This window comes from Orcinus orca, chromosome 9, assembly GCF_937001465.1.
Source record: "Orcinus orca chromosome 9, mOrcOrc1.1, whole genome shotgun sequence".
Taxonomy (NCBI): domain Eukaryota; kingdom Metazoa; phylum Chordata; class Mammalia; order Artiodactyla; family Delphinidae; genus Orcinus; species Orcinus orca.
In genome coordinates, this window is record NC_064567.1 from 69,005,632 (window position 1) to 69,030,699 (window position 25,068).

General features: G+C 37.7%; 2 protein-coding genes across 5 annotated transcripts in view; one reads left to right on the forward strand and one right to left on the reverse strand.

Annotated features, from left to right (window-relative positions):
- Window positions 1-25,068, reverse strand: part of ANKMY2 (ankyrin repeat and MYND domain containing 2) — a 35,448-nt gene that overhangs the window by 9,847 nt on the left and 533 nt on the right. The window contains exons 2-6 of one of the 2 annotated variants that reach the window (XM_033399991.2): window positions 22,554-22,617; window positions 18,180-18,244; window positions 12,169-12,307; window positions 10,365-10,463; window positions 3,743-3,903 (exon numbers count right to left, since the gene is read on the reverse strand). In XM_033399991.2, coding sequence (XP_033255882.1) covers window positions 3,743-3,903; window positions 10,365-10,463; window positions 12,169-12,301 — 393 coding nt within the window. In that variant the 5' untranslated portion in view covers window positions 12,302-12,307; window positions 18,180-18,244; window positions 22,554-22,617. The remainder of the gene's footprint in view (window positions 1-3,742; window positions 3,904-10,364; window positions 10,464-12,168; window positions 12,308-18,179; window positions 18,245-22,553; window positions 22,618-25,068) is intronic. The other variant, XM_033399987.2, reaches the window with a different exon arrangement.
- BZW2 (basic leucine zipper and W2 domains 2) overlaps window positions 24,833-25,068 on the forward strand; it is a 58,168-nt gene continuing 57,932 nt past the window's right edge. The window contains exon 1 of one of the 3 annotated variants that reach the window (XM_033399965.2): window positions 24,833-24,963. In XM_033399965.2, the coding sequence (XP_033255856.1) occupies window positions 24,848-24,963 (116 nt within the window). In that variant the 5' untranslated portion in view covers window positions 24,833-24,847. The remainder of the gene's footprint in view (window positions 24,964-25,068) is intronic. The other 2 variants (XM_033399974.2, XM_004263472.4) reach the window with 2 other exon arrangements.

Here is a 25,068-nt window from a genome sequence, read left to right on the forward strand (position 1 = left end):
ATCAACTAACAGAGCAATCACTACTTTTAGTTAACATTACTGTTAGGATTTCATGGCTAGGAAAACCATAATTCTCATTCATTCTTGTTAATTATAAGGAAATGAAGATTTTTACTGACAAGAAGTCTAAAAATAAAAGGTGTATTACTTACTGATTGACTACATTTCTCTTTGGAAATTTTCCTAATATGCTTCTAATCACCAATGCGAATAGGTCAAAGCGGAAAGCAAAAATAGCTTTAAAAAGGGATTCTAAGAGAGTTATCCAATCTGATGCATTATGAGTCCCACACTTCCCATATATGCCCAGATTAAGCCCAAATTTAGTGTAATAAGGAGTATTTATTTTTTCTTTATTGGTTGTGGTAGGCTTTCATAGGACAGCTGTAAAAATCCATAGTGAGATACAGTAATGTAAACATGTGTGTAACATAGGCACAGTTGTATTCTCAGAGCAGAAGTTCATTCAGTATTTGTTAACTTACGTGTTACAGCTAAATACCTGTCCCAGGTAATCTTAGGAAACAACAGGTGGCAGATTTCATGAATTAGATCCTTTTCTTTAGACATGAAGATAATTTGTTAACTTAAGTAAAACCCATGCTGAGCTTCCTACTTGAAAATTTAACATATATTAAATGTTCCTGTTAAATTAAGGTTTTTTACTTATTTTTGACACTACTAAATTGATATATAACCTAGTATTTTACTTAAAATATAGCACTCAATAACAAATTATTAGACTTCATGAAATAAGTATAATCAGAATCCTTATTGGTAACAAAAAGTTTGCTGAAAACTTTCCCTACCGTAATATATATCATTAATTACCTGTTTATATTTCTGCTGTCAACTGCAATCAATTGAAGCTGTTTGCTCAATATTTTGTATACAGCATTTGTAATCTAAGGATAGGATCTAAACTTACATGTAAGAATTCTTTAAAAAATCCCAAATAGAACCCAGATTAATGATTGATTTTTTTTTTGTTTAAGACATTAGACTTTATTTTATAATATACAGCAGTACACACAATAAAAAATGATATATACCCACAGCTCAACAGTGAGCTCACTGAATCATTTACATAGCTGCACACAAAATAATAATATTTGAATTAGTTTCTGTCCTTTAATCTCTGCAGCATTGTAAAATAATATATTTATTATAAAGGGAATCATTAATTACTGAAGAGGAATAAATAAATTCTGGGCTTAAAAATCATGTTAATAATCAAAAGATAGGATCACTTGCACACATCTGTTTCCTAATCACTTAGAGACTCTGCTAAACTCTATTGTCATTTTTCCTGTGACTCTGTTTTTCTCCATTATAATCTCTGTATTCTGGGCATTAGCACAATTCCCCAAGTCCCTGTTGAAAGCAAACATCCTTATTGCTATAGCAGCCACTTAACCTCCATGCAAATGTATCTGTGTTAGGTACAATGCAGCAAAAAGGTGTACTGTTGGATCGAGTGTTGTACTGTGCTTATCTTAAAAGGTCTTTGATTTGATAGAGTGGCTATTAGTTACTTTTTTTATAATAAGCCCTATGAAGACCTGTGCCAGCTTGAAAAGGGGTAAAGCAATGAAAATGGGCCACCACAAAAGCAACTGGGCAGCTTTTATCTAAAGTATGGATAAAAGAAAGGTTTTCAAGCGAATAGACTATTTATACGTACAAAAAGCAAGGTGTGGTCTGAAGGAAGGTACTATAATTATAGAATAGTCTCTCTTATAAGACCAAGTGCTCTAAAAAATATAATGTAGGCTATTTTAGTTTATATACCTTTACAGTTTGTCTGTATAAATATACCCCTAATCAAATTTACTCAAAATATGTGCCTTTAAAGATAATTGGAGGTACAGTAATTCTTAGGATATTTAACCCTGAGAAACTAGGTTCTGTGCAAACATCAAAAATTACTCCATAGACTCAATTATCACAATAATTGAGATTACTGCAATCTCAAAGGGTGGACACAGATATAAGACACAGTGAATCAGATACATACAGGAAACTTCTTCAAATCAATCAAACCCAGAATATTCTGTAATGCTCAGGCTAGAGGGGGAATGACAAGGGCCTTGTAAAACCACACACGTTCTCTACATTGAGAAATACTGTATCCCTGGGAAAAATCCTGTCTTCCCACTCCAGCTTGCTCCACTCCTAATAGAAGTGCCACGGAGAGGGAGTCACTGTTTACAGCAGTTCTGTCTTTCCTGTGTGTGCTGGGAGGGAAAGAAAGACTGAAACAGAAGAGGCTAAATATTTTTTAGAGGTTAAATTCTAAGTCCTATAAAATCTCCACTAGAAACACAAACACCTGATTCATGACTGAATTTCCTTTTTGCCCGATTAGGGTCATAAGTGTTGCCTCTAGCGGTTCTTTCAGAATGTTAAGTAAAACATTTGAGTTTTGAAAAATAAAAACAGAATAGATACCACTTGTCTGTTGTATGGGAAAGGATCTGCTAGTCTGTCATCTCTCTAGATGGTCCAGAAAATTAATTTGGGTGAAGGACCACATGAAAGGTATTTTTTGATTTGTTTGTTCCTCGAGCTTCAAAGACCATATGCAAAGGGATGTAGCAGTAAAGTAATAAGATTATACACAATTTGGAACTTGAGTGTTAGTTTTCAAAAGAGTTACTTTATGAGAGCTGTCCACTTATTTTAATGACAATAAGTATATTCCAGATTCTTCTGTAGCAGACAAAGGAAATCTATTTCACTACATTAACACTTTGTATTAAGGGAAAACTTCAATTTTTGACCCAACATACTGTCTTGCTCACCAAACAGCTCTGAATTACTATCAAATCTATACATTATGAATGAAGACATATGGTAGACATTGAAATTTGAAAAAGGACAGCATCATTGTAGCACACATGGAGTTTTATGTGATGACTCACTGAAAAAATAATATTAATTTGGATCAATTAAAAAAAACAATCAGTTTATAAATAAACACAAAGGTCATATATAAAACATGAAGCAAATAGCAGTGGCAATAGTTCACAATAGCCCTTGAAGTTTCCCAGTTAAGCCATTTGGACTTCTGGGTTGGTCTACTGAGCTTGAAAATCTGTGTGATTTGACTATTCACTAGAAGTGTATCACTTAAATGCATCAAATACCAACTTGCATGAAAAAAAAAATGTGTTCATTATTACATTCCAGAACATTTCCTGGAAGGATAATTAGCATAGTAGATGCTGTTGGTTCCCCACCCAGATTCTCTTTACCAGGCCTGTGTACCAGGTCCCTGCTGCTGGCTCGTTGGCTGCTGTGGGCTCCGAGCTGCCTCCTTCCTCAGGGAACTTTCTTCATCCAAAGACAGCCACCTCACTTGTCACTATCTGGGAAGCTGTCCTTTCCCTCTGGGGACAGACCTCAGCCAATTACAGACTGACACATGAAAGCCTGGCTCCCTTGCCTCTCTGGAGCCATTAATGATCCGGAGCTCACTGTGAGATGAGGTGGAAGCTAGGCTTCGGCTGAACCCATCTCTCTGCCTAGCTTTTCCTCTGGCTCTAGGCTGTGTCCCTCACTCTCTTCTAGGTTTCAAACGACAGCACTCCTTCACTGTATCAAGTGAACAAGAGAGTCTATCACAAGCTTTACATCAACAAAAAGCAGCCCAAGACAATTATGATCCTATGTACTAAGAGCCGTTTAAATTCTGAAGCAATATTTGAATAGAAAGCAAATACAGTAGACGTTACGGTACCTTGACAGGATGCAGATTTGTTGTGGTGATAATTTTGTGCAGGGGGCTTGCCAACTTCGGGGGCAGCCTCGGCTCTTTATCCAGTCCCTGGGGTTTAGTGTAATAATCCAGTTTCTCTCGAGGAAAGAAATTGTTGATTATAGTCACACAATCATGTTGACCTTTTAATAGAAAAATAGGAAATATATAATTTCATTATTCAAAATAAGACATTTTCCATTTTTTTAATTATGTTACTCTGTTTTCTGAAGTAAACATGCATCAACATCTTCAATTTGTAGAAAAGGAGAGTACGGGGGAGGAGGAGAGGTAAAATGTTCTGGGGAACATCTATAAGCATGCTTTGTGATCAAGAAATAATCTTTTTTTTTTTTTGTGGTACGCGGGCCTCTCATTGCCGTGGCCTCTCCTGTTGCGGAGCACAGGCTCCGGACGCACAGGCTCAGCGGCCATGGCTCACGGGCCCAGCCGCTCCGCGGCATGTGGGATCTTCCTGGACCGGGGCACGAACCCGTGTCCCCTGCATCGGCAGGTGGACTCTCAACCACTGAGCCACCGGGGAAGCCCAAGAAATAATCTCCTTTTAAAGACACAGAATTCACAATACATGAGAAGATTATGTGGATAACAACAACAAAAAAGCAACGTTCAACTTAAAATTGACCCTAAATGTTTAATAAAAGTTGCTTGTAATTTAAATGTCTCTTCTTCCACCCCTACACAAATGATATTCATTCTTCCCTAACACATCTGGCTTTCTTTACACAGAATTTAAATTTATTCTGTATAAAGTTATTATCATTATAATTACTGTTCATATTGTTAAGCTAATCTCTTCCCCCCTTGAATTTGAGAAAAGCTTGGCCTCTTTGTGAAATGAATTAGAGAAAAAGCTTTTGCCCCCGTAAGCTTGGAATCCACATTACGGCTCCTCATAGATCCCTGTGCCACTTCTCTAAGCCATCTCCAGAGGTAAAAATTGTTCTAGGAAAGCAAAACCTTCCCTGGCGAAGCTGGTGGCCTGTGTTTTCCTGCTGCGTCCCCCTCCCTGGCTCCCTCTCCACTACTTCTCTGGAGCAAGAAAGTGGCCACTCTGGGCCAGCAGGCTGTGCCTGCAGGGCACATTTGCAGGTGCAGGCTCTTCCAGAATCTCCGGAGGACAGACTTCTTCCTCCGCTCTGCCTGAGGAGGGCTGAGGGACCAGCGGCGGAGAGTCCTGGGGAGCCGGCCCAGACGCCGGGGCTCCCAGAGAGGGGTCCACCCTGGGTGGCCCTTGTGGCCCCTGCCCACTTGTACACAGTCCAGGGAGCATTTGCTCGATCCTGCCAACAACAGGTGACCTGTGGGGGGATTGCATTGTGGGCCAGGTGGACCCTTGAGGTTGGCCAAGGGCTCAGCCTGCCTGAGAGTTCAAAGAGAACTCAAGAGTGGACCGGCTTCCCGCTGTGTCTCAGCAGAGGACAAAATATCTCGTGGTTTGTTGACCCTAAGACCACAGGTATAGAGAGATGGCACTTCCCTTCACGGCTCCACGACGCTGTCGGCTTTACCTGACTGCCTAGGAGATGCAGACCAAAGGGGATCCAATCTCGAAAGACTGCAATGCCTCCAGCAAAGGGCTTCTTCCGCGGAACGTGTTCTTACAACTACAACCACCCACAACCAAACCATAACCACAACCACCAAAGAAGAAAACTTAAATTAAGCAGATCAACTACAGTATGTAAAGAGACCTTCATGGACCACAGAAAGATTCCATTTTTAAAAGTTAGTAGACAAACTGAAAGAGGTAATCCTGGTTACTATTGAGAACTAAAATAGTAATGTAGAAGATGAAGGGGATGAAATATCTCAAAACAGAGAAAAACTAGGATATAGAAATCATTATAGAAGAGATGAGAGCTGAAAAACAGATCCAGGAAAAAAAAGAAATGGATGGAGAATTAATAATTAAACAAATGATAAAAGAACACATCCATGATATGAAGGGAAGTTTTAGTAGTGATCACAGTATCATTTTTGGTATTTGATGTTATTCTTAAATGCTGAAACACCAGTTTTTCTTTTCTTTTTTTAAAACCAGAAATCTCCATTGTATATATCTTGAGGAAAAGTCAAACAGTAACAGGAAATATTAAAAATATGAAATGTTCTGTTTAGAAAATGATCATTTCTACCTACATAATCTTCAAGAACGGAGAAAAATGACAATCAAGCAAATATACTACAAGCAGGATGTAAACATGACAGCGCCAAAAGTAACACAGATAATGGTGTGCAGGAATTTACAACTGTACATGAAGAAACTAAAGAAGATGAAGACAAATTGCAACTGCTTTCTAAAACACATCCAGCTTCAATAAAAAGACAGAGGTTCCTGTTTAAAAAAAAAAAAGGTGCTCTAAAATAGCTTCTAGAGACTTCCCTGGTGGTGCAGTGGTTAAGAATCCACCTACCAATGCAGGGGACTCGGGTTCGGGTCCTGGTCTGGGAAGATCCAACATGCCGCAGAGCAACTAAGTGCGTGCACCACAGCTACTGAGCCTGTGCCCTAGAGCCCACGAGCCACAACTACTGAGCACACATGCCACAACTACTGAAGCCCGCACGCCTAGAACCCGTGCTCCGCAACGGGAGGCCATTGCAGTGAGAAGGCCGTGCACCACAATGAAGAGTAGCCCCCGCTCACCACAACTAGAGACAGTCTGTGTGCAGCAACGAAGACCCAACGCAGCCAAAAATAAATAAATTTAAAAAAATTAAAATAAAAAATAAAATAGCTTCTATCAAAATAGACATAGGAATATTTGAAGGTAAAAGGATCAGAGGAAAATACAGACTTAGTTTGTAACTACATCTTCTCATCAGTCCCCCAACTAGTATACTCAGAAAAAGCCTTGTTAGCAGTTGGAAATATTTGTACATAAAATACTGGCTACCTAACAATGACACTGTCGTACGACTAGAGGTTTGTTAAAATTACACCTTTGTGAGAAGGAAAAAAATAATATTACTTTACTTTTTTCCAACATTAATCTTTCTCATTTTAGGTAGTACTTAGGTAATTTTGATATTTTATTTAAAAAAATCTGCCAATAATTTATATTAGAGTGATATACATATACATTTAAAGTTTATCTTTATACATTTTTACTTAATTTATATTTAAATTTTAAAATTGAAACTATTAAATATTTAGTTTTATGAGTTTTTAATTTATGAATTGTGAATACCTACAAATAAAATAGTACTATTAATATAGAAAATGAATGCTGGGGGTGGGGGCTGGGTGGGGACCAGTGCATCATTTTGTGCCATTATTACTATCACTGGACTTGAGTCTTCTAGACTGAATGGGCTCACTGAGTCAGCCCTCGGCAGGATTAATGAGAACATACACACAACCAGACACATGCTAGTACAATTTTTTACTTTCAAGGATAAACTGAAATTGAAATACAGTTCCAGACTAAGAAATGAAAAGTTGACAAAGAAAAATAAATTACATTCTCACTTACAAAACCAGGATTTAGAAAACTGTGGAGTAACCTCTACATATGATTGAGAGAATAGAACAGTGATATAAGAATCATGAAACTAGCCAACATATGACTCGCATTTCAGAGAAAAAGAGAGTTTTGGTTATGATGGGTTTCAAACAATATACAACCTACGTACCATCTGAGAATGTCCTGTAACCAAAACCTAAATGAGAACAGAGATCTCAAGATGGAGCAACGAGAAAAGAGAGGAGAGAGTGAAGAACAAGAGCCCTTGGCAGCAGAGTTAGTTAATCCCAACGGGTGGAGACAGCACGATGGAGAAATTATACTGTAGATGGTGAGGACTGCTGAAGCAGAAAGAACACACCATGAATGACACTCTAATGACATATTGGCCCAAACATTCTAGACTTTCTCAGGCAAGTCCACAGCTAGTCGTAGTGGTGGAGGAGGAAAGGAAAGGCCTGTTGCCTGACAAGGCAAACACAGAGAATGTGGAGAAATAAATGAGTTATAAGGATTTCATCTTGTTGGGGTTGCTAAATGGGCAAATGCAAAATCTTAAGGGTAGGGCACAGGGTATAGTTTTGCTCTTGTTTCTAGATAGTAACTGAGAAATATGGGTTTAACTGGGAGCATTGTGAATAGGAGAGTACGCACTGGTAGAATATAAAAGCATTCTTGATCTTTCAAGTTAATAAAAGGAGAAAGAAAATTTACTCTAACAAGACCAGGCCAATCACATTAAGGAAACACACACACACACACAAACAGCCACATACTGAGTGAGACGGGAGGGACTTCCATGGTGTACTGGTAAGTGAGGAAAACAAGTTGCAAGGAATATATTTGTATGACCTTATTTGTAAAAGATGAAAAAATCTTGCACATGTGTGAGTACATATGTATACATATTGATCTGCTTGAGGGGAATGAAAGTGGGAGAATGAGTTTTTAATAAGACTAACTATAAGGAAAATATAATGTCAACTTGAAAGGGTACAATGTAATTTTCTGTCTATGAAATTAGTCTAAATAGATTAAAATGGAATGAAAGCATTACCCTCACTTTAGGATGGAACTGTGGACAGGTGTACATTAGATTTTTATTAACTTAGTATTGATAGTATTAAGAAAACAGAGAAAAAGAAAAGCATTGTATTAATGGTTGAAAGTGCAGGCTCCTCTACTTCCAGCCCTGTGATCTGGGGAAAGTTACTTAACCTCTATCTCAGCTCTATTTCATTACATTGTGGACATAATGAAAACTTGTAGAGTTAAAGAGAACTTCAGGTCATCCAATTCCCTGGCTTCTTCGTACATATCAGAAAACTGAGGATCTGGAGGTGAAGGGATTTGCCTGTGATCTTGTAACTAATTAGGAGCAGATATGAACTAAAATATGAGTCTCATGATTCCTAGTTTAGTGTTTTTTCTTACTAAACTGACACCCTCAAAATTAGCTGAGGGCTGAGGTGGTAGCAACCAGGAAGCCCCTAACTGTGGGAGATAAATATTTCTCTGAAGTTTGCACAGCAAAGCCATACCCTTTTCAAATCCTCCTGAACTGAAGTAAAATAAAACAAGAATATTTGTTCTTAAAGAGCTGTCATAAAGTGACTCAGTGACTGTTTTGACTTAATCAACAGTACTTACTATTAGTAGTTTTAAGTAATATAATAATAAAATTTAACACCATATACAGTTACTGTCCCCCATATCTGACTAATTCCCACTGTACCTTAGCTTACATGTAATTTCTCTCTTGAAATTCCCTTGGAATGGGAGAGAAGATCCCTCCCTTTGATGTATTTTATGGAACCCTTAAGTCACCCATTGGAATACATTTTCACATAGTCATTGCCTTTATCCTCTTAGTGCCATGAATGGAGGAACACCCTCTGTCTTATTCACCAAAGCATCTAGAGTGATGCTTGGTCTACAGGTTGTGAATGTTAAGTATCTGTTTAATGAATCATTAGGCCTCACCGAGCTACTTACTACATTCCCAATAAATCAGATATTTCTATCATTGCTTTTCTATCAATGGACTCTTCTAACTGCCAACTCATTGGGGCCAAAATACCAAACATCAAATATTCATTCCCACTCTCTTCTAAACCCCCTATATTATATCAAGTAACAGGATTAACACATCAAGAAATATTGGGCACACGCAATAAATGTTTGTGGTTGATGAGGATGATAATGAAACAGCTGTATATTGTATTATCATTAATGCTCCTTCCTAATCATTGTTGTAATTATTATAAACAGCAATAACTGATGGCATTTATTGAGAGCTACATGTAAAGCTCTTTAGGTCTATCATCTCATTTAATCCTTTCAATAACCATGTAAACATTTTGCAATGAGGAAACTGAAGATCAGAATCATTAAGTAACTTGCTGTTAAGTGGTACAGCCAGAATTTCAACCCAGGATCACTGACTCCACAGTTCCTGTTCTTAAACATTAGGTTAAACTATTTCCTTAGAGGAGTAAAATATTCTCATTCAAGCATTTGACTGCAACAAAAAGGCCTCACCACACTCTGTATTTCAGAGTGGAGATTCAAAATAGCTTGTTCATGTTATCCAAAGTGTCATTAGGTGTTTCATTAAGTTAGACAAAACTGTAAACATTTGCTTTTTTAAAAATAAACATGACAGGGCTTCCCTGGTGGCACAGTGGTTGAGAATCTGCCTGCCAATGCAGGGGACACGGGTTCGAGCCCTGGTCTGGGAAGATCCCACATGCCACGGAGCAACTGGGCCCGTGAGCCACAATTACTGAGCCTGCGCATCTGGAGCCTGTGCTCCGCAACAAGAGAGACCGCGATAGTGAGAGGCCCGCGCACCGCGATGAAGAGTGGCCCCCACTTGCCGCAACTAGAGAAAGCCCTCGCACAGAAACGAAGACCCAACACAGCCATAAATAAATAAAATTAAAAAAAAAAAAAGTGAAAGGGAGACAAGGTCATTTACATGGCTGTTATAAAAAAAAAAAAAAAAGAAAAAGAAACATGACAGTATTTACACTCTGAGAAGCAAAGTGGTATTTTTTTCCATGGGGGAAACTCTGGGTATAAGCTAATGTAAAACTGCCATAAAAACTCACCCACAAAGGCTGCCATCTGAGCTGCTGTTCTTCCTACAGAGTTGACAACATCTGTCTCGGCACCAGCTTCCAACATTACCCACGTGATGTCTTTATTACCTAGAGTTAAAAAGAAACATACTTGTTAAAATTAAGGACTGCACAATTCAAATATTCCCTTTTAAATAATCTGTACCCTTTTTTTTCTGCTGAGTTTTAGGTTTCTATTTTGTGGATATTTTCATTTTTTCCAAAATATAAATCATAACTATAGCAAAAAGTAAAATGCTATAGAACCCACATAGAAATTAACCTTATTTTCTAGAAAACACATCAAGCAATACAAAAATGGTATGGAATTGAATATAACTTTTTTTTTTAACAAGACAAAGTATGTTTTTCCTATGATAATACTTAGTATTAAAAAAAAGAATAATGCTTAGTATAAAGTCAAAACAAAGACAGAAAAAATAAAATGACTAAAAGTCTCCCCTTAATGTCTACTAACTCATCCCATCCTTCACACCTACAGGCCCTGAGATAACTACTGACAGTTGAGGATCTATCTTTTTACACTTTGTCCTATCTACACATTCATAGTGATTCTATTTGTGTTCTTTCACTAAAGGAATCCTTACAGATAATCTGCTATTATCAACTATACTCAGTGGACACCATTTCCCATTACTTTTTGCAAGCTTGAACTATGATTTCCTTAGGAACAGTTCCTGGAAAACACTGTAGGATCAAAGGTTATGCATATTTTAAATGCATTTTACCAGGCTGCCTTCCAGCAAGGTTGGGCTGATGTACACTCCCCAAAACAGTGCACAAAAGTTCCTGTGCCAAGGCTGGGCATCATCATTCCTCCTTAACCTTTGCCAATATGTTTAAGTGAAAGGTTATCATTTGTTGTTCTAATCTGCAGATCTTTGAGAGCGTTTTAAGCTTATTAGCCAGTTGTATTACTTTTGTTCTCTGTTCAATTTTCTAATTTTCTACTGTAGTATTTGTTGTTTTCTAACTGACTTATAAGAACTCTTCATATATAATGATACAACCTTTTCAGAAATGGTAATAACTATTTTCCTTAGTTTTTTAATTTATATTTTAACTCTATGTATGGTATTTTCTATATATGGAAATGTTTTAAGATTTTATGTAATCAAATTAGGCAATGTTGCCCTTTTTGAATTCTATATTTTATACTATGCTTAGAAATGCTTTTTTTCCCCCTGGATTATAAAAATACAGATTACTGCTTTTAAAGCATGGTAATATTAAGTTACATATTTATTTTCTTAAAAAACTGTAACAAGGACAGATAATTCCACCTAATTTTAGATATTTCCCAATTGTCTTTATTCAGCAAATTATAAGCAACATGAATCAGAGTAAGTTTCTAAATGGATCATCATATTTAGTACTTAAATGTCACTGAAGCAAATAGCCCTATCATAGCAGGTATTCTCTCAAGAGAACAACAAAGAAGCTTTCATATTACTTCAAAATATAAAACTATAGAACAGCAAAGGAACTAAATTGTAAGAATAATAGATCTAGCTCCACAACTCTAAACAAAATATATTGTCAATACAAAGAATCAAGTGATTTAAATAACTAAAGAGACATCACCAAATAAACTATATAACATACTTCATACATTATAGCTTTTCAAAACCGATTCCCACCATGTCTTTCCATAAGACATGATCTTAAAATTACTATAACAAAAATGCGCTTAATTTAAAAATGTACACATTCTTATAACAAATTTGTATAGGTGACTATTATTGGTATATTAGAATAAATGCTAAAACTTCACCAGAAAGTGCAGCAAACATGAGGGCTGTGTATCCATGTTCATGTTGATGACAATTTACATCAGCTCCATGTCGTAAAAGTAATTTGCACATATCAAGTTTTCCTTTATATGCAGCATGCATTAGAGGAGTCATTCCATTCTTTAACAGAAAGGGAAAAAAAGTATTAAGTTTACTTATTTACCTCTCCCCCTGCCTATGAACAATTCCTGCAATTAAATTAAAACACAAAATAAAATGAATTAATAAAATCATCTTTATAATCTGCATTTTTATACTCAATTCCCCACTTGGATCTTCCATAAACTGCTGAAGAAAAAAGATGGTTTTATTACCTGAGGTTTTCTACAGATTAGCAAACAGATTCAGAGAAGAATTGCTCAACTTCACATGACTAGTAAAATGGCCAGGGCAAGGACCAAAACTTAAATTTATCAGGGCTCTCATCTCTACTACACATACTTAGCTCCTGGGGAAACAAATGAACAAGCAGATAAAAATGCATTAAAAAAAGAAAAGAAAAGAAAAAAGTAAGGAAAAACCTTAAAACAAATAGAATGCTTATCAAGGGGAAAGTTGAATGTGGTATATCCATAGCATGGAATAGTATGGAATAGTGTGATGTTACTAATTGAATACATTTGTATCTATTGAATTGAAAAAATTTCCTTGAATTACTGCCAATGAGAAAAACAAGATGTGAGAAATGTATGTTAGAGTGTTCTCATTTTTAAAAAATGATCCTCAAAATCACATTTATATTTTGATCATATATATGATTTGGTTATATATATGATTATATGAATATGGAGAAATAATTGGTAGTGTTTATACCAGGCTACACTGTTTAGTCTCCATATGTTTTGTCCATATCCAATGAAACATCCAACTTTATATGTTGACTACCTAATACTATTTGGTGGATAAATAAATGAGATGTTCCCTGTAAGTAAATCTTCTCAGAATCCAGGAGAGACTCTCTGAGTGCTGGAATTTCAGAGTTACTCTGGATGAAAACCTCTCTAAAACACATAATCTCTTTTTTAAGCAAATCTTAGAATACTAACATAATTTGAATTGTTCTTGATGATTCTAGACTATTATAATGAACATCGTCATCAATATTATCAGAGATTTGTTGATGTGAGAATCATAGGAAGGTTCTACAAGAGGCAACTTAGTAGTAGTCAATGTTTCTTGAGAGTAGTAACGGGAAACTGATAAGGAGATTAAAACTTTAGTAGTTTAAAAAACTTTAAATATGATGATCCTAAAAATAAAGTTTCTCTCCCATAATTTTTAAATCAAAGAATTCATCAATATTAGTCTATTGAGTTACAACTCTATATCATTAAATGCAGCATTCATTCATTCAGCAAATATTTATTGAGTGCCTAAGATATGTCAGACACAGATCTATGCACTGTGGGTAGCAATGAGCAAATTCCATGCCCCTAAAGTCTAAGTCCCTGGCACTAAATTTTAGTAGGGGTGACAAGGTAGATGGTGATAATAAGTGCTATAGGGAAACAGCATCGAGTAAGGGGGAGAGGGAATGGCAGAAGGTAAGAAGAGATCGTTATTTTTAAAAGAACAGTCAAAGAATGTCCCTCTGAGCAGGTGGCATTTGAACAAAGCCCTGGAAGGAGCAAAGGATGTAAATAACTAGAGGAAGAATGCTCCAGTAAAGAGAATGCAAGTGTAAAACTCTTTGGGGGAGAGGAGCATTGGGTTCAAGGAATACCAAGGAGGCCAAATCTGTGCGCAGCTCACTCACAGAAGCTCCAGGAACCTCCTTGTCTTGAATTTGGTGCCCCTAGGTTTAAACATTAAGTACAGGAGTGTGTCTCATGTTTTAACCTTAAGTAGGATGCCAATGCTTGTGGAAGGTTTCTGCAAACTTATTCAAGTTACAGAAAAGCCATTCTATCTTAAGTTGTTAAAAGAGTTTTTACCCCCAGTAGTTAAATATTATCAAATGCATTATATCTATTGAGATGATCATATTTCTCTTTTATTCTGTAATATAGTGAATTACATTGAAAGATTTTCTAAACTGAACCATCCTATCATTCTTGGAGAAACCTTACTTGGTTAAGTCTTATTATTCTTTTGATACACTACTGGATCAAGTTGGTAATATTTTATATAGTGTTTTTGCATCTGTATTTACAAAGTGAATTGAGCCCACAGTTTGCTTGGGCTTCTTCCTGTTTTGGCATCAGCATTATGCTAACTTTATCAAATGAGTTAGGCAGCTTCCCATCTTTTTATGAACTAATGGTACAATCTGTGTAAAATGAGAATTAAATGGTCCTTGAATGTTTTGTAAAGCTTACTCAGGTGTGCAGCTTTAGAAGGTAGTTGGCACTTAAATACATTTATACAAATCTTCCTTAATTATCCCAGTTTTTCTATTTCTATATGAGATAAATACATTCATTTTTATTTTCCTAAAAAAATCACTACTTTCATATGGGTTTTCAAATGAATTGGCTTTAAAAAGTTATGACAATTCCTCTTATAATTGCAGTTATGCTCTTACTTCCTTGGTGTTTATTTATTATTTTCTTGCTTATACTTTCCAAATTGTGTCTATTTTTTTGGTCTTAAATTGATAACTGTGTTTTATCTTTTCTTTTTTAACAGCTTCATTGTGATATAATTTACTCATTTAATGTTACAATTAAATAGTTTTAAGTATTTTCAGAGTTGTGCAACCATCACCACAATCAATTTTAGAATATTTTTGTCAAAACCAAATGAAATACCATACCTATTAGCAGTCATTCCCGTTACCCCTCCCCATCCCATTACCCAGCCTTAGGCAACCGCTAATCTACTTTCTGTGTCTATGAACTTGCCCATTTCGGACATCTCCTATACATGAAATCATACAATATTAGTCTTGTTTGATTGGCTTCTTTCACTTGGGAGAATGTTTTTGAAATTCACCCATGTTGTAGCATGCACCAGGACTTCATTCCTCTTTGTGACTGAATAATATTCTGTTGCATGGATACACTACACTGTGTTTATCCACTTATCAGCTGATGGATGTTTGGACTGTTCCCACCTTTGGCTCTTATGAATAATGCTGCTATAAACATTCATGTTCAAGTTTTTGTATTGTCATATGTTTTATTTTTCTTAGTTACATACCTAGGATTGCTGAGTTATATGGTAACTCTATGTTTAATCATTTGAGGAACTGTCAACCCATTTTAAAGAGCAGCTGCACCATTTTATATTCCTACCAGCAAAGCACGAGGGTTCCAGCTTCTCCACATCCTCACTAATACTTGTTATTATCTACATATATATTTTTATTATTGCCATCCTAGTGGGTGTAAAGTGGCCTCTCGTGGTTTTTTTTTTTTTTTTTTTTTTTTTGCGGTACGCGGGCCTCTCACTGTTGTGGCCTCTCCCGTTGAGGAGCACAGGCTCCAGCCGCTCCGCGGCATGTGGGATCTTCCCAGACCGGGGCACGAACCCGTGTCCCCTGCATCACTGGCAGACTCTCAACCACTGCGCCACCAGGGAAGCCCTCATTGTGGTTTTGATTTGCATTTCCCTGGCAGCTAATTTTGAGCCTTTTTTCATGTGCATATTGGTTATTCATATGTCTTCTTCGGAAGAAGAAGATCCTTTGCCCATTTTTTAATAGGGTTATTTGCCATTTTTATTATTGAGTTGTACGAGTTCTTAATACGTTCTAGTTACAAGTCCCTTACCAGATATGATTTGTAAAACCATTCTGTGGCTTTTATTTTTACTTTCTGGATGGTGTGCTTTGAAGCACAAAGGTTTTAATTTTTATTTTTTCTTTACTTTTTCTTTTGTTGCTTGTGCTTGATGGCTTTAAAATTTTTTTATTTCTATTTTATTTTTCTTAACTCATTTCTTCTATTTTCTGAGTATACTTTATTCTTTTTATCTAATTTCATGAGTTGAAAGCTCAGAACAACACAAAGATTTAAAGTACAATAACAAGTGCTACAAAATTTCCTCTGAATATGACTTTGGCCACATGACACAGCTTTTGATAAACAGTAGCTTTTGATAAATGTTGTGTTTTCAGTTGTTTATAGTAGGAAATTTCTACTTCTATTTCTTCTTTTACCCAAGAACTATTCAGAATTTTTAAAAACATTCAGGTTATATGTTTTATTCTTTGGAACATATTTTTGTTTATTTTCAGTGTTATATTGCATTTGGTAAACTTGTTTAAAGTTAGTTAAATTTTTCCTTTACAAAATAGTATAATACAGGACTTCCCTGGTGGCGCAGTGATTAAGAATCCGCTTGCCAATGCAGGGAACACAGGTTCGAACCCTGGTACGGGAAGATCCCACGTGCCGCGGAGCAACTAAGCTCGAGTGCCACAACTACTGACCCTGCACTCTAGAGTCCGTGAGCCTCAACAACTGAGCCCGAGTGCCGCAACTACTGAATCCCACGCACCTACAGCCCGTGCTCCGCAACAAGAGAAGCCACCACAATGAGAAGCCCGCACGCCGCAATGAAGAGTAGCCCCGCCCTGTTCCCCGCAACTGGAGAAAGCCCACGCGCAGCAACAAAGACCCAACGCAGCCAAAAAATAAATAAATAAATAAAAATTTTTTTAAAAAAGAAAAAAACTCATTTCTAAAATTAAAAAAAAGTATAATACATAAACAAATTTTTTTTTTTTTTTTTTTTTTGCGGTACGCGGGCCTCTCACTGTGTGGCCTCTCCCGTTGTGGAGCACAGGCTCCGGACGCGCAGGCTCAACGACCATGGCTCACGGGCCCAGCTGCTCCGCGGCATGTGGGATCTTCCCGGACCTGGGCACGAACCCGTGTCCCCTGCATCGGCAGGTGGAGTGTCAACCACTGCGCCGCCAGGGAAGCCCATAAACCAGTTTTTAACAGTGTTAAATGTAAATGGAGATGTACTATTTCTGTCTTATATAAAGTGCATAGACTGTTAGGTTATTCAAATTTTCCATGCCTTGAATACTCTTTTCTACTTATCATTTTCTAAAAGATGCTATCGTGGTCTTACAAATTTCTCCTTTGAATTCTACTTTTTTCTTTATAAACCTCAAAGCTTATAAGATTATTAGTGAAGGCTTAAGGCTGGTATATTCCTGGTGGTTTATCAACTTTCTATAAGAAAGAGTCTACATCTTTTTTTGTTTTTCTTTTTTTTGCTTTTTTGCTTTAAACTTTTTTTTGCGGTACGCGGGCCTCTCTGTTGTGGCCTCTCCCGTTGTGGAGCACAGGCTCCGGATGCGCAGGCTTAGCCGCCAAGGCTCACGGGCCCAGCCGCTCCGCGGCACGTGGGATCTTCCCGGACCGGGGCATGAACCCCGTGTCCCCTGCATCGGCAGGCGGACTCTGAACCACTGCGCCACCAGGAGAAGCCCTTTAAACTTTATTTTGTCTGATATTAACTTTACTACCCATGTGCGGGTAAAGGGTTAACAAAACACCTCCTTTGCTGCATGAGAAACTGAAATTCAGTTAATGTTCTAGTACTAGAACTGTCCTGTATAATATCTACTAGCCACACATGGCTAATGGCTGCCATACTGGACAGCTCTGAAGAGAAACTACCATCTCAGAAAGTTATTCTGGATTGCAATTGTTCTAGAAAGTTGAGTTTAGGTCAGTTAACCCTCCCGAGAAGTAGAATTGCTGGATCAAAGGTATATACATTTAAAAATGAGAAATATTCTAAAATTTTCTCCAGAATATGATGCCAATTTATACCTAATCCAGGAGCATATAAAAGTCCAATGTTTCACAAGAAATGACATGGAATTGGTTTAACGGTCACTTATTCGATTACCAGTAAAATTAAACATGTTTTTACATCCTTATTATCTTTTGCAACCTGTCTGCTGACATTTGCTTTAGAGCTTAGGATAACTTGAGCACAAATGCTAGAAAACAACTCTTATTATTAGATTTTATATATTACCCACTCTCATAGGAAGTAAAACTTTATTAAATGTTTTAAATTTTACCTCATCCAAGCAGTTGACATGAACATTCTTGCTGGCTAACAATGTTCCAGCTTCTTGGACAGTACCTTAAAAAAAAAAGAAAGAAAATGCAAAGGTTTTTTTATATCTAGAACAGAAAAAAAATCTAACGTCAAAGAAACAGACTTTAAAGGGTTATCTGTAAAACTAAGATGAGTCAGGTCAGGTTGCTAAGAAATAAAGCATCAATCGCATACTGTTTATTCCGCAAAGTAATTATCCCAGAGAACAGATTCATATAGAGTAAAATAGCTGCATCTTGCTTTTACTTCCATTGGCCTTATAGTATATTAAACTGGCCACATTTTCCTTTTGGCAGTAATACAATAACCACAAAGCATAACACTTTTAATACTGAAACAAATATTAAAGGGCATCTAATCCAACCCACCATCTGAAGCTTAAATTGCAGTCAATGTAATAACAGTTCAAAATACAGTCAGTATTTATATACCTTGTCACCACTACGTCCTGTGAATTGATGGCATGCTCCTAATAGAATTCTTGGTTTGGAAATGCTGAGGTAAATGTATCTTTTATGCCTCGTACTATATAAAAGTGCCATATGGTCAGTATTCAGACTCTCATACTGAAAGCCATCTGATGTAAACCTGAAGGTCACTCTCTGTAAATTTGTAAATAAGCTGTAATTGGGCCACGACTATCAGGTTTTCCAGCCTTCTGTAAGGCATACTAAGGCATAGTTGCAGGAGAGAATGTTGCTATTATCATCCTTAATAGGAGCCAATCACATGTTCTGCCAAAAAATTTCTGGTGTGACAGGGAACGGGATAATGAAATTGCATGTTCTCAGGGAGAAAGGATGAGATAAGCCTCTCCTCTAAAAGGACATAAAAGAATAGAAGCATCCTCAACTAGGAGTTATTTCTTGTCTTTAAATTTAGAATTATAGTTCAAGAATGTGTTAAACTTTGCAGTTCTTCCAGAGCTAAAGGTGGAATGCAGAATGAAGCTTAGCCTGCTTCTTTCTACCCAACCTGCTTCTTAGGCACATGGTCTGAGTGCCCCTCACTAACAGAGGGGAGATACAGAAATGTCTCCTAGATTGATAGCGAAATAGCTCATCTGGGGAAATGTCAAGTGAGTGATCTACAAGGCCCCGAATTATGACAGCAGCTATTGTGCCAAGAGTTCATTTGTCTGGTCCCACCCTCCACCTGAGGGCAGTTGGTATCACTGGCTGAATGGCTACAGAGGGAGAGGGGAAAGCCTTCAAGCATGCAAGCAGGTTGTGCAGGGCAGCTTATCCATATCTGTGGCTTCTCACCAGAGACTCTCAAACATCTTTGGAAAGGAATTAGAACAAACTCCTGCACACCAGTTTCACTTGAGGAAGATGCTTCAGCTGAACCCCATTATCCACTGAGGAATAACTGAAGTTATTTTCCATCTGACTGAGAGATGTTTATGCAATAAAGGGAGAATACTATAGGGATTGTGATCATGCCAGAGCCTGCTATATGTTAGGGAAAGGATGGGGATTGCAATCATAAACATTTGGCTCATATTAGACAACAGGCCAATAATTCTATAAAATGTTTAGCCCAGTGGCTAACAATGTACAGTAAATCTGTCCAATCGCAGGGCAACTAAAAAAAAAAAAGTGAGTTGTTCACTCACATACCATGGAATACCAGTTAGTCTTTTGAAATGCAGGGACCAGGACGGGAAAATTTTTCTGAAACTGTTTGGGCTTCTAGAGAATGAAAACATATTTTGGAAAATAGATGAGCAAAATACCCCCAAGAGGAAAAACTTTTGATGATTTCTAACTTGGAGTTTCTAATTTAATGACATTAGGAAACTGTAGAAGGTCTAGAATAGCATGGAAATGGGAAACACATAGTTTACACAGAAGGATTTTTATTTTTTGTCATTCCTTACTGTGCATAGTATACTCTCAAACAATATTTTGCAATTAAAAGATTATTTGCTTTACTTGGGAAAGAAATATGTTAAATCTGATTTAACAAACTCTTAAGATGAGGGGATGTGGTACTATAAAGGGGATGGGAAATGAGTTAACATTTATCCTCATTGGAGACAAAAAAGAATAGACATAACTGACGAAAATAATATTTAATAATTTGTTTCCCTTGTGAGAATTTCTCCAAGTTGCTCCAGAGAAGAAAACACAACCCAACCTGCTCCATTACGGTGGGATAGATAACTTATCTGGATGGACCAGCATTTTAGCAGAGAAGAGATGATGATAAGAGTGATATTCTCACTGTTACTGCCCTCTCTTATATCACACTAGAGCCCTTTCAGGACCACTATAAAACTGAACAAGTCCTATAAAACCCTCAGTTTTCTTATATAGGAAGCAGAAATAATAACATCCATCCCACAGTGTTCTTAGGACTAAGGGCTTGGCTTGGTACGGGGCACGGAGTACAACCTCAGTGCATATTAGATGCTCTTGTTATTTATATTTACAGCAGCATAATATAATTCACTGCGACATTTCTAATATCTAGTTTGGGACCACTGGTCTCTACTGAAGACAAGGAGAAGTAGCCAAAACAAACAAAAAGGGAGAAACAAACTAACATGTCATTTTCTGTTTCCAGCAATCCATCAGATAGTCATGAGATCTGAATATTTATGAGTTTCAATCATTTAGTGGGATCCCTCAACAGGAATGTTTTGAGGAATCTATATCTAAGTTAAGTATTTAAAAAACTATTTGGCTTGTTAGTTGCTGTTACATTTATGTATAAGTAAAATCATGTATAAATAATTAAAGTGTCTGAATTTAAAAATAATATATGGATACAGACTTAATCATAGATACATAGTTATAAATGAATTTTAAAATAGACTTCTAATTACAACATATATTTTGAAATAGTGAATCTGTTTAAGTGTAAAGTTTCTAAATTCTCCTATGTGTATCTATTTTTAGACTTTGTAACAAAATGTCTTCAAGTTAGGATTATGAATCACTACATAAAAATTAGAGTAACTAAAAGAGCTGTTGTTTTGTAAAGGAAGACAATGAAGCCCACAGAGGTTGCAAAACCTGCCCAGTCATATAGTTAATGGTAACTACGTATTTGAATTTAAATTTGTCTTTGAACTCTATGCTATAATTATTAGTAGACCTGAATCTTTCTATATACCAGAGGTACTAGAAATAACATTATTAACTACACAGGACCTTAGAGCAGGATCTTTTAACAGTCCCAAATTGTAAACAACTGAAATGTCCATCAGTGTCACCAGATAAGCAAATAGTAGTATATCCATACATAGAAAATAAAAGAAAAAAATAAGAAATTATTGGTGCAGTATGGATGAACATGAATATCATGATGCTGAGTGAAATGTCATGCAAAAAAAAGGAATATTTATTATACTTACTGTATAATTCCACTTACATAAAATTCTAGAATAGAGAAATCTAATCAATAGTGACATCTATCAGTGGTTGCCTGGAGACAGGGGTGGAGGGAGTGACATTACAAATGGGTATGTAGAACGTTTTGGGGGTGACAGAACTGTTCACTGTCTAGATTGCAGTGGTTTCATGGATGTATACTTATGTCAAAACTGACTTTTAAAAAGTGTACACTTGAAATATGTACCATTTATCATACTTTAGTTATACTCCAATAAAACTGGTAGAATAAACCTTATTGTCCGAGTCCGCTTCACATCTCCTTTAACACAAACAATAATAATAAAAAAAATAATTACGTTACTTTCTTGTGAAATTGGCAGCAGTGATCCCAGGGATTTCAAGTACTAAACAAGATAAGTAATGAAAGACTTTCTGGCTCATATTCTTAAAGTTTAATTTATTTTGAAATAGTGCTTCCTCAGTGTTTAATGAAAAAGATATCAGAGCTTAGAAGAATGGGTCAATCTACAAATAATATAACCCAGTTAACTGTGCTTAAGTGATTTCATTTCTCTTCTGAAATGTTGTGAAATGGATGCTGTTAGTGACTATGATTTAAATGGATATGTGAGAAACAGCTTCTCAGTTTCATCTGGAACTTCTTTTTGGCATTCTAACAAATAAACAACCTGTAGAATACCTAGAATGTGCATTTACTCAGAAGAAGAAATTGTTTAAAAGTGTCCGGTAGCAATGTGCGGTATTCTCTGGACTGTAAGTCCCACTTACAATCGGCTTAACTTCTGGAGGGCAGTGGTTAGCCGGAGGGAGAACTCAAAAATTTGTTGAGTTTATTTCAGATTGGCCAAGATGACAGGTCACACGTGGCTGGAAACTTATTGTTAGTTCCACGTACTAGTACTGACTAAGCCAGTGGTTCTCAAAGTTGAGAAATGTACTGAAGGGAAAAATATCAGAACTCTACTCACCTCCTTTCAAGAAAATTGCTTCTTATGAGTACGAATATAAACTTTGTTTATGAGCTTCGTTCAACTGTAAGCCAAAAATTATTTTACAAATTTTAAATGCACACAAAACTACAAAATCAATAACGTTTACAATTAAAATTAATTTAACTTGACAGATGAAAATATTTTGCTGCAATTAAATTGCCTCTCAAAGTGAATAAGATATGGTATGGACTCTGGTGCTGGTTTCATTTTTTCATTTTGTTTAGTTTGTTTTCAAGTCCAGCATATTTCTAGGACTGTGGGCCATATGATATCTCTGCTCTGCCACTTATTACCTGTATTATATTGGGCAAGCTATTTGAACTTTTCAGTTTCTTTGTTTCTTGTCTATCAAGTAGAGACTGCCATGTTTACCATAATAATAGCCAACAGAGTATTTTAAACACATTACTCATACTAACTCATTTTATCCTTATAGCAGTGTTGTGAGGTGGGTACCATTTTTCACATGGAGAACCTAAGGCTCAGAAACAGTAATTTGCCCAAGGCCAAGTCACCAGCAGATGAATGAGGTAGGATTCCAAATCAGACTTGAAAGGTTAACTACCATCCTATGCTGTCCCTCATAATGTTGTAGCTTAAAAATAATTCCTAGCTTATCAAGATTAAATGCATGGATATATGTAAAGTGCTAAGAATTATGCCAGGCCCAAAATAACAATCAGTCAAAGTTGGCTACGGTTGTTACTTTCTCTTATCTCCCATTACATTTTTTTAAGAGTATGGTAATGTCCCACAGACCTTCACTTGACAAGAATGTATCACATACTATGTCTATCTCACTTCTTTTCTCATCAGCTTGGACCAATTAAATAGGTGAGACAGTGTGTGTAATTTGTTGCACGATGTAGGCCCAGAAAAAAATCACAGTGCTAACCAGGCAAAATTCACATTAATTCTTTTATTTAATCTTTAAAAATAAAAACTAGTGGATACCTAATAATGTATCCAAGGATTCCCTCCCTACGTCTCCACACACACCACCTGCCGCTTTGAGACCCCGTTTATAAAACTGCTCACTTGTTTACACTTTTGAGAGAGGGTGATAGCTCTGGACTGCTTAAAAACAGAATTTGCATCCCTGGTGGATTATAAGTTGATGCGTTGTCTCCTTTTTTTGCCCAGCACTGTACCTGGCACAGAGCTGAGACTCACATGGTTGCTGAGCTGAATCCCAGGGCCACCAAAGGCACGGAGACATGAACCAGAGACAGGCAGAAAAGGGAGACTGCAGTGCCAAACAGGTCAGCGAGGACCGTGCTGGACAAACAATCTGCAACAACTCCAAGTCCCACAATTCTAGGCAAAGAACACATCATAGCAAATTACAGCTGTGACTGAGTTCAGCCTGTCGAGATCAGATGGAGTGGGCTCAGCTCATGAGCACCTGTTGAATTCCAATCCGATATTTCTCTCCTTTACGTTTAGACTTTTCTTGTCAGTATAAAGAATACATGTGCCTTTCTCTCTGTAGGTCCAGATGGGAGCCAGGTTACTTAGAAAAAAAGAAAGACTGGAAATTACGGAGTTTATGTTGCAATGACTGGCTCCTCTGCCGTTCGAGGGAGCTTAAAACAGCCAAATGAACAATGCCCGCAGTTCCCACACATCCGTATCGCCGCGCCGTGACAGTGCAGAAGCCACGTAGTCACGCTGTTGTCACCTGCCAGGTAACGGGACTTCGGGAACTCTCCTGGGACGTCCACTCGGGGACGGAGCGGAAAACATGGCTTCTGGCTCGTCCCCGGGGCCTGCGTCTCCCTCCCTAGGACCCGGGGCGGCGGAAGTGGGACGCGCGTTGGGAGAATGGAAGGGAAAGCGCGGAAGAGCGCGATTAGAAGGTCGCAGCCCTGCGAAGTGCGCAGAGCGGTGTGGACGCCTCCCCAGCCCCCTCGCTGTTCTGCGAGTTCCTGCGGCGGCCGGGGGTTTCTGGAAGGAAGCCAGGGAGGCCCTGGACTCAGAAGCCTCAATGCGGCAAATTACAGACCTTGTTTTGTGCCCTTGTAAGGAACCCTTCTCCTTAGGAGCTCCCTCCACCCGCCCCAAGCGAGGGCGGGGACAGCCAAGGGATCCAGATCTTTCGGCCTCCGGAAGTCGAAACGGCCCTCAGACAACCGATCTAAGAACCTGAAACTTCCAGACCACTATCGCCCAGACGGACGGTGGTCAAAATCACCTTAGGAGTTTTGAAGAATGCACATTCTGAGGCCCCACCCCGGGTCGCTCATTATCATCCGAAGTGGAGCCTGGAAATGTGCACCCTTCCAAAAGCTGATTTAGAAGACGAACGTCTGCAACCTCCGCTCCCGTCCCAGCGGCGCTTCTCCTTCCCCACCTCTCCACCCCCGCAACCGGTCCCAGACCAAAGGTAGGAGTGCTGTTTCCCGGTCGCAGGATGTCAGCCTCGCAAAACCGCAACCCAGGGTCAGCCGGGCCGGGGGCGCCGCCCGGGCTCCGCCACGCCCCCCTTCCC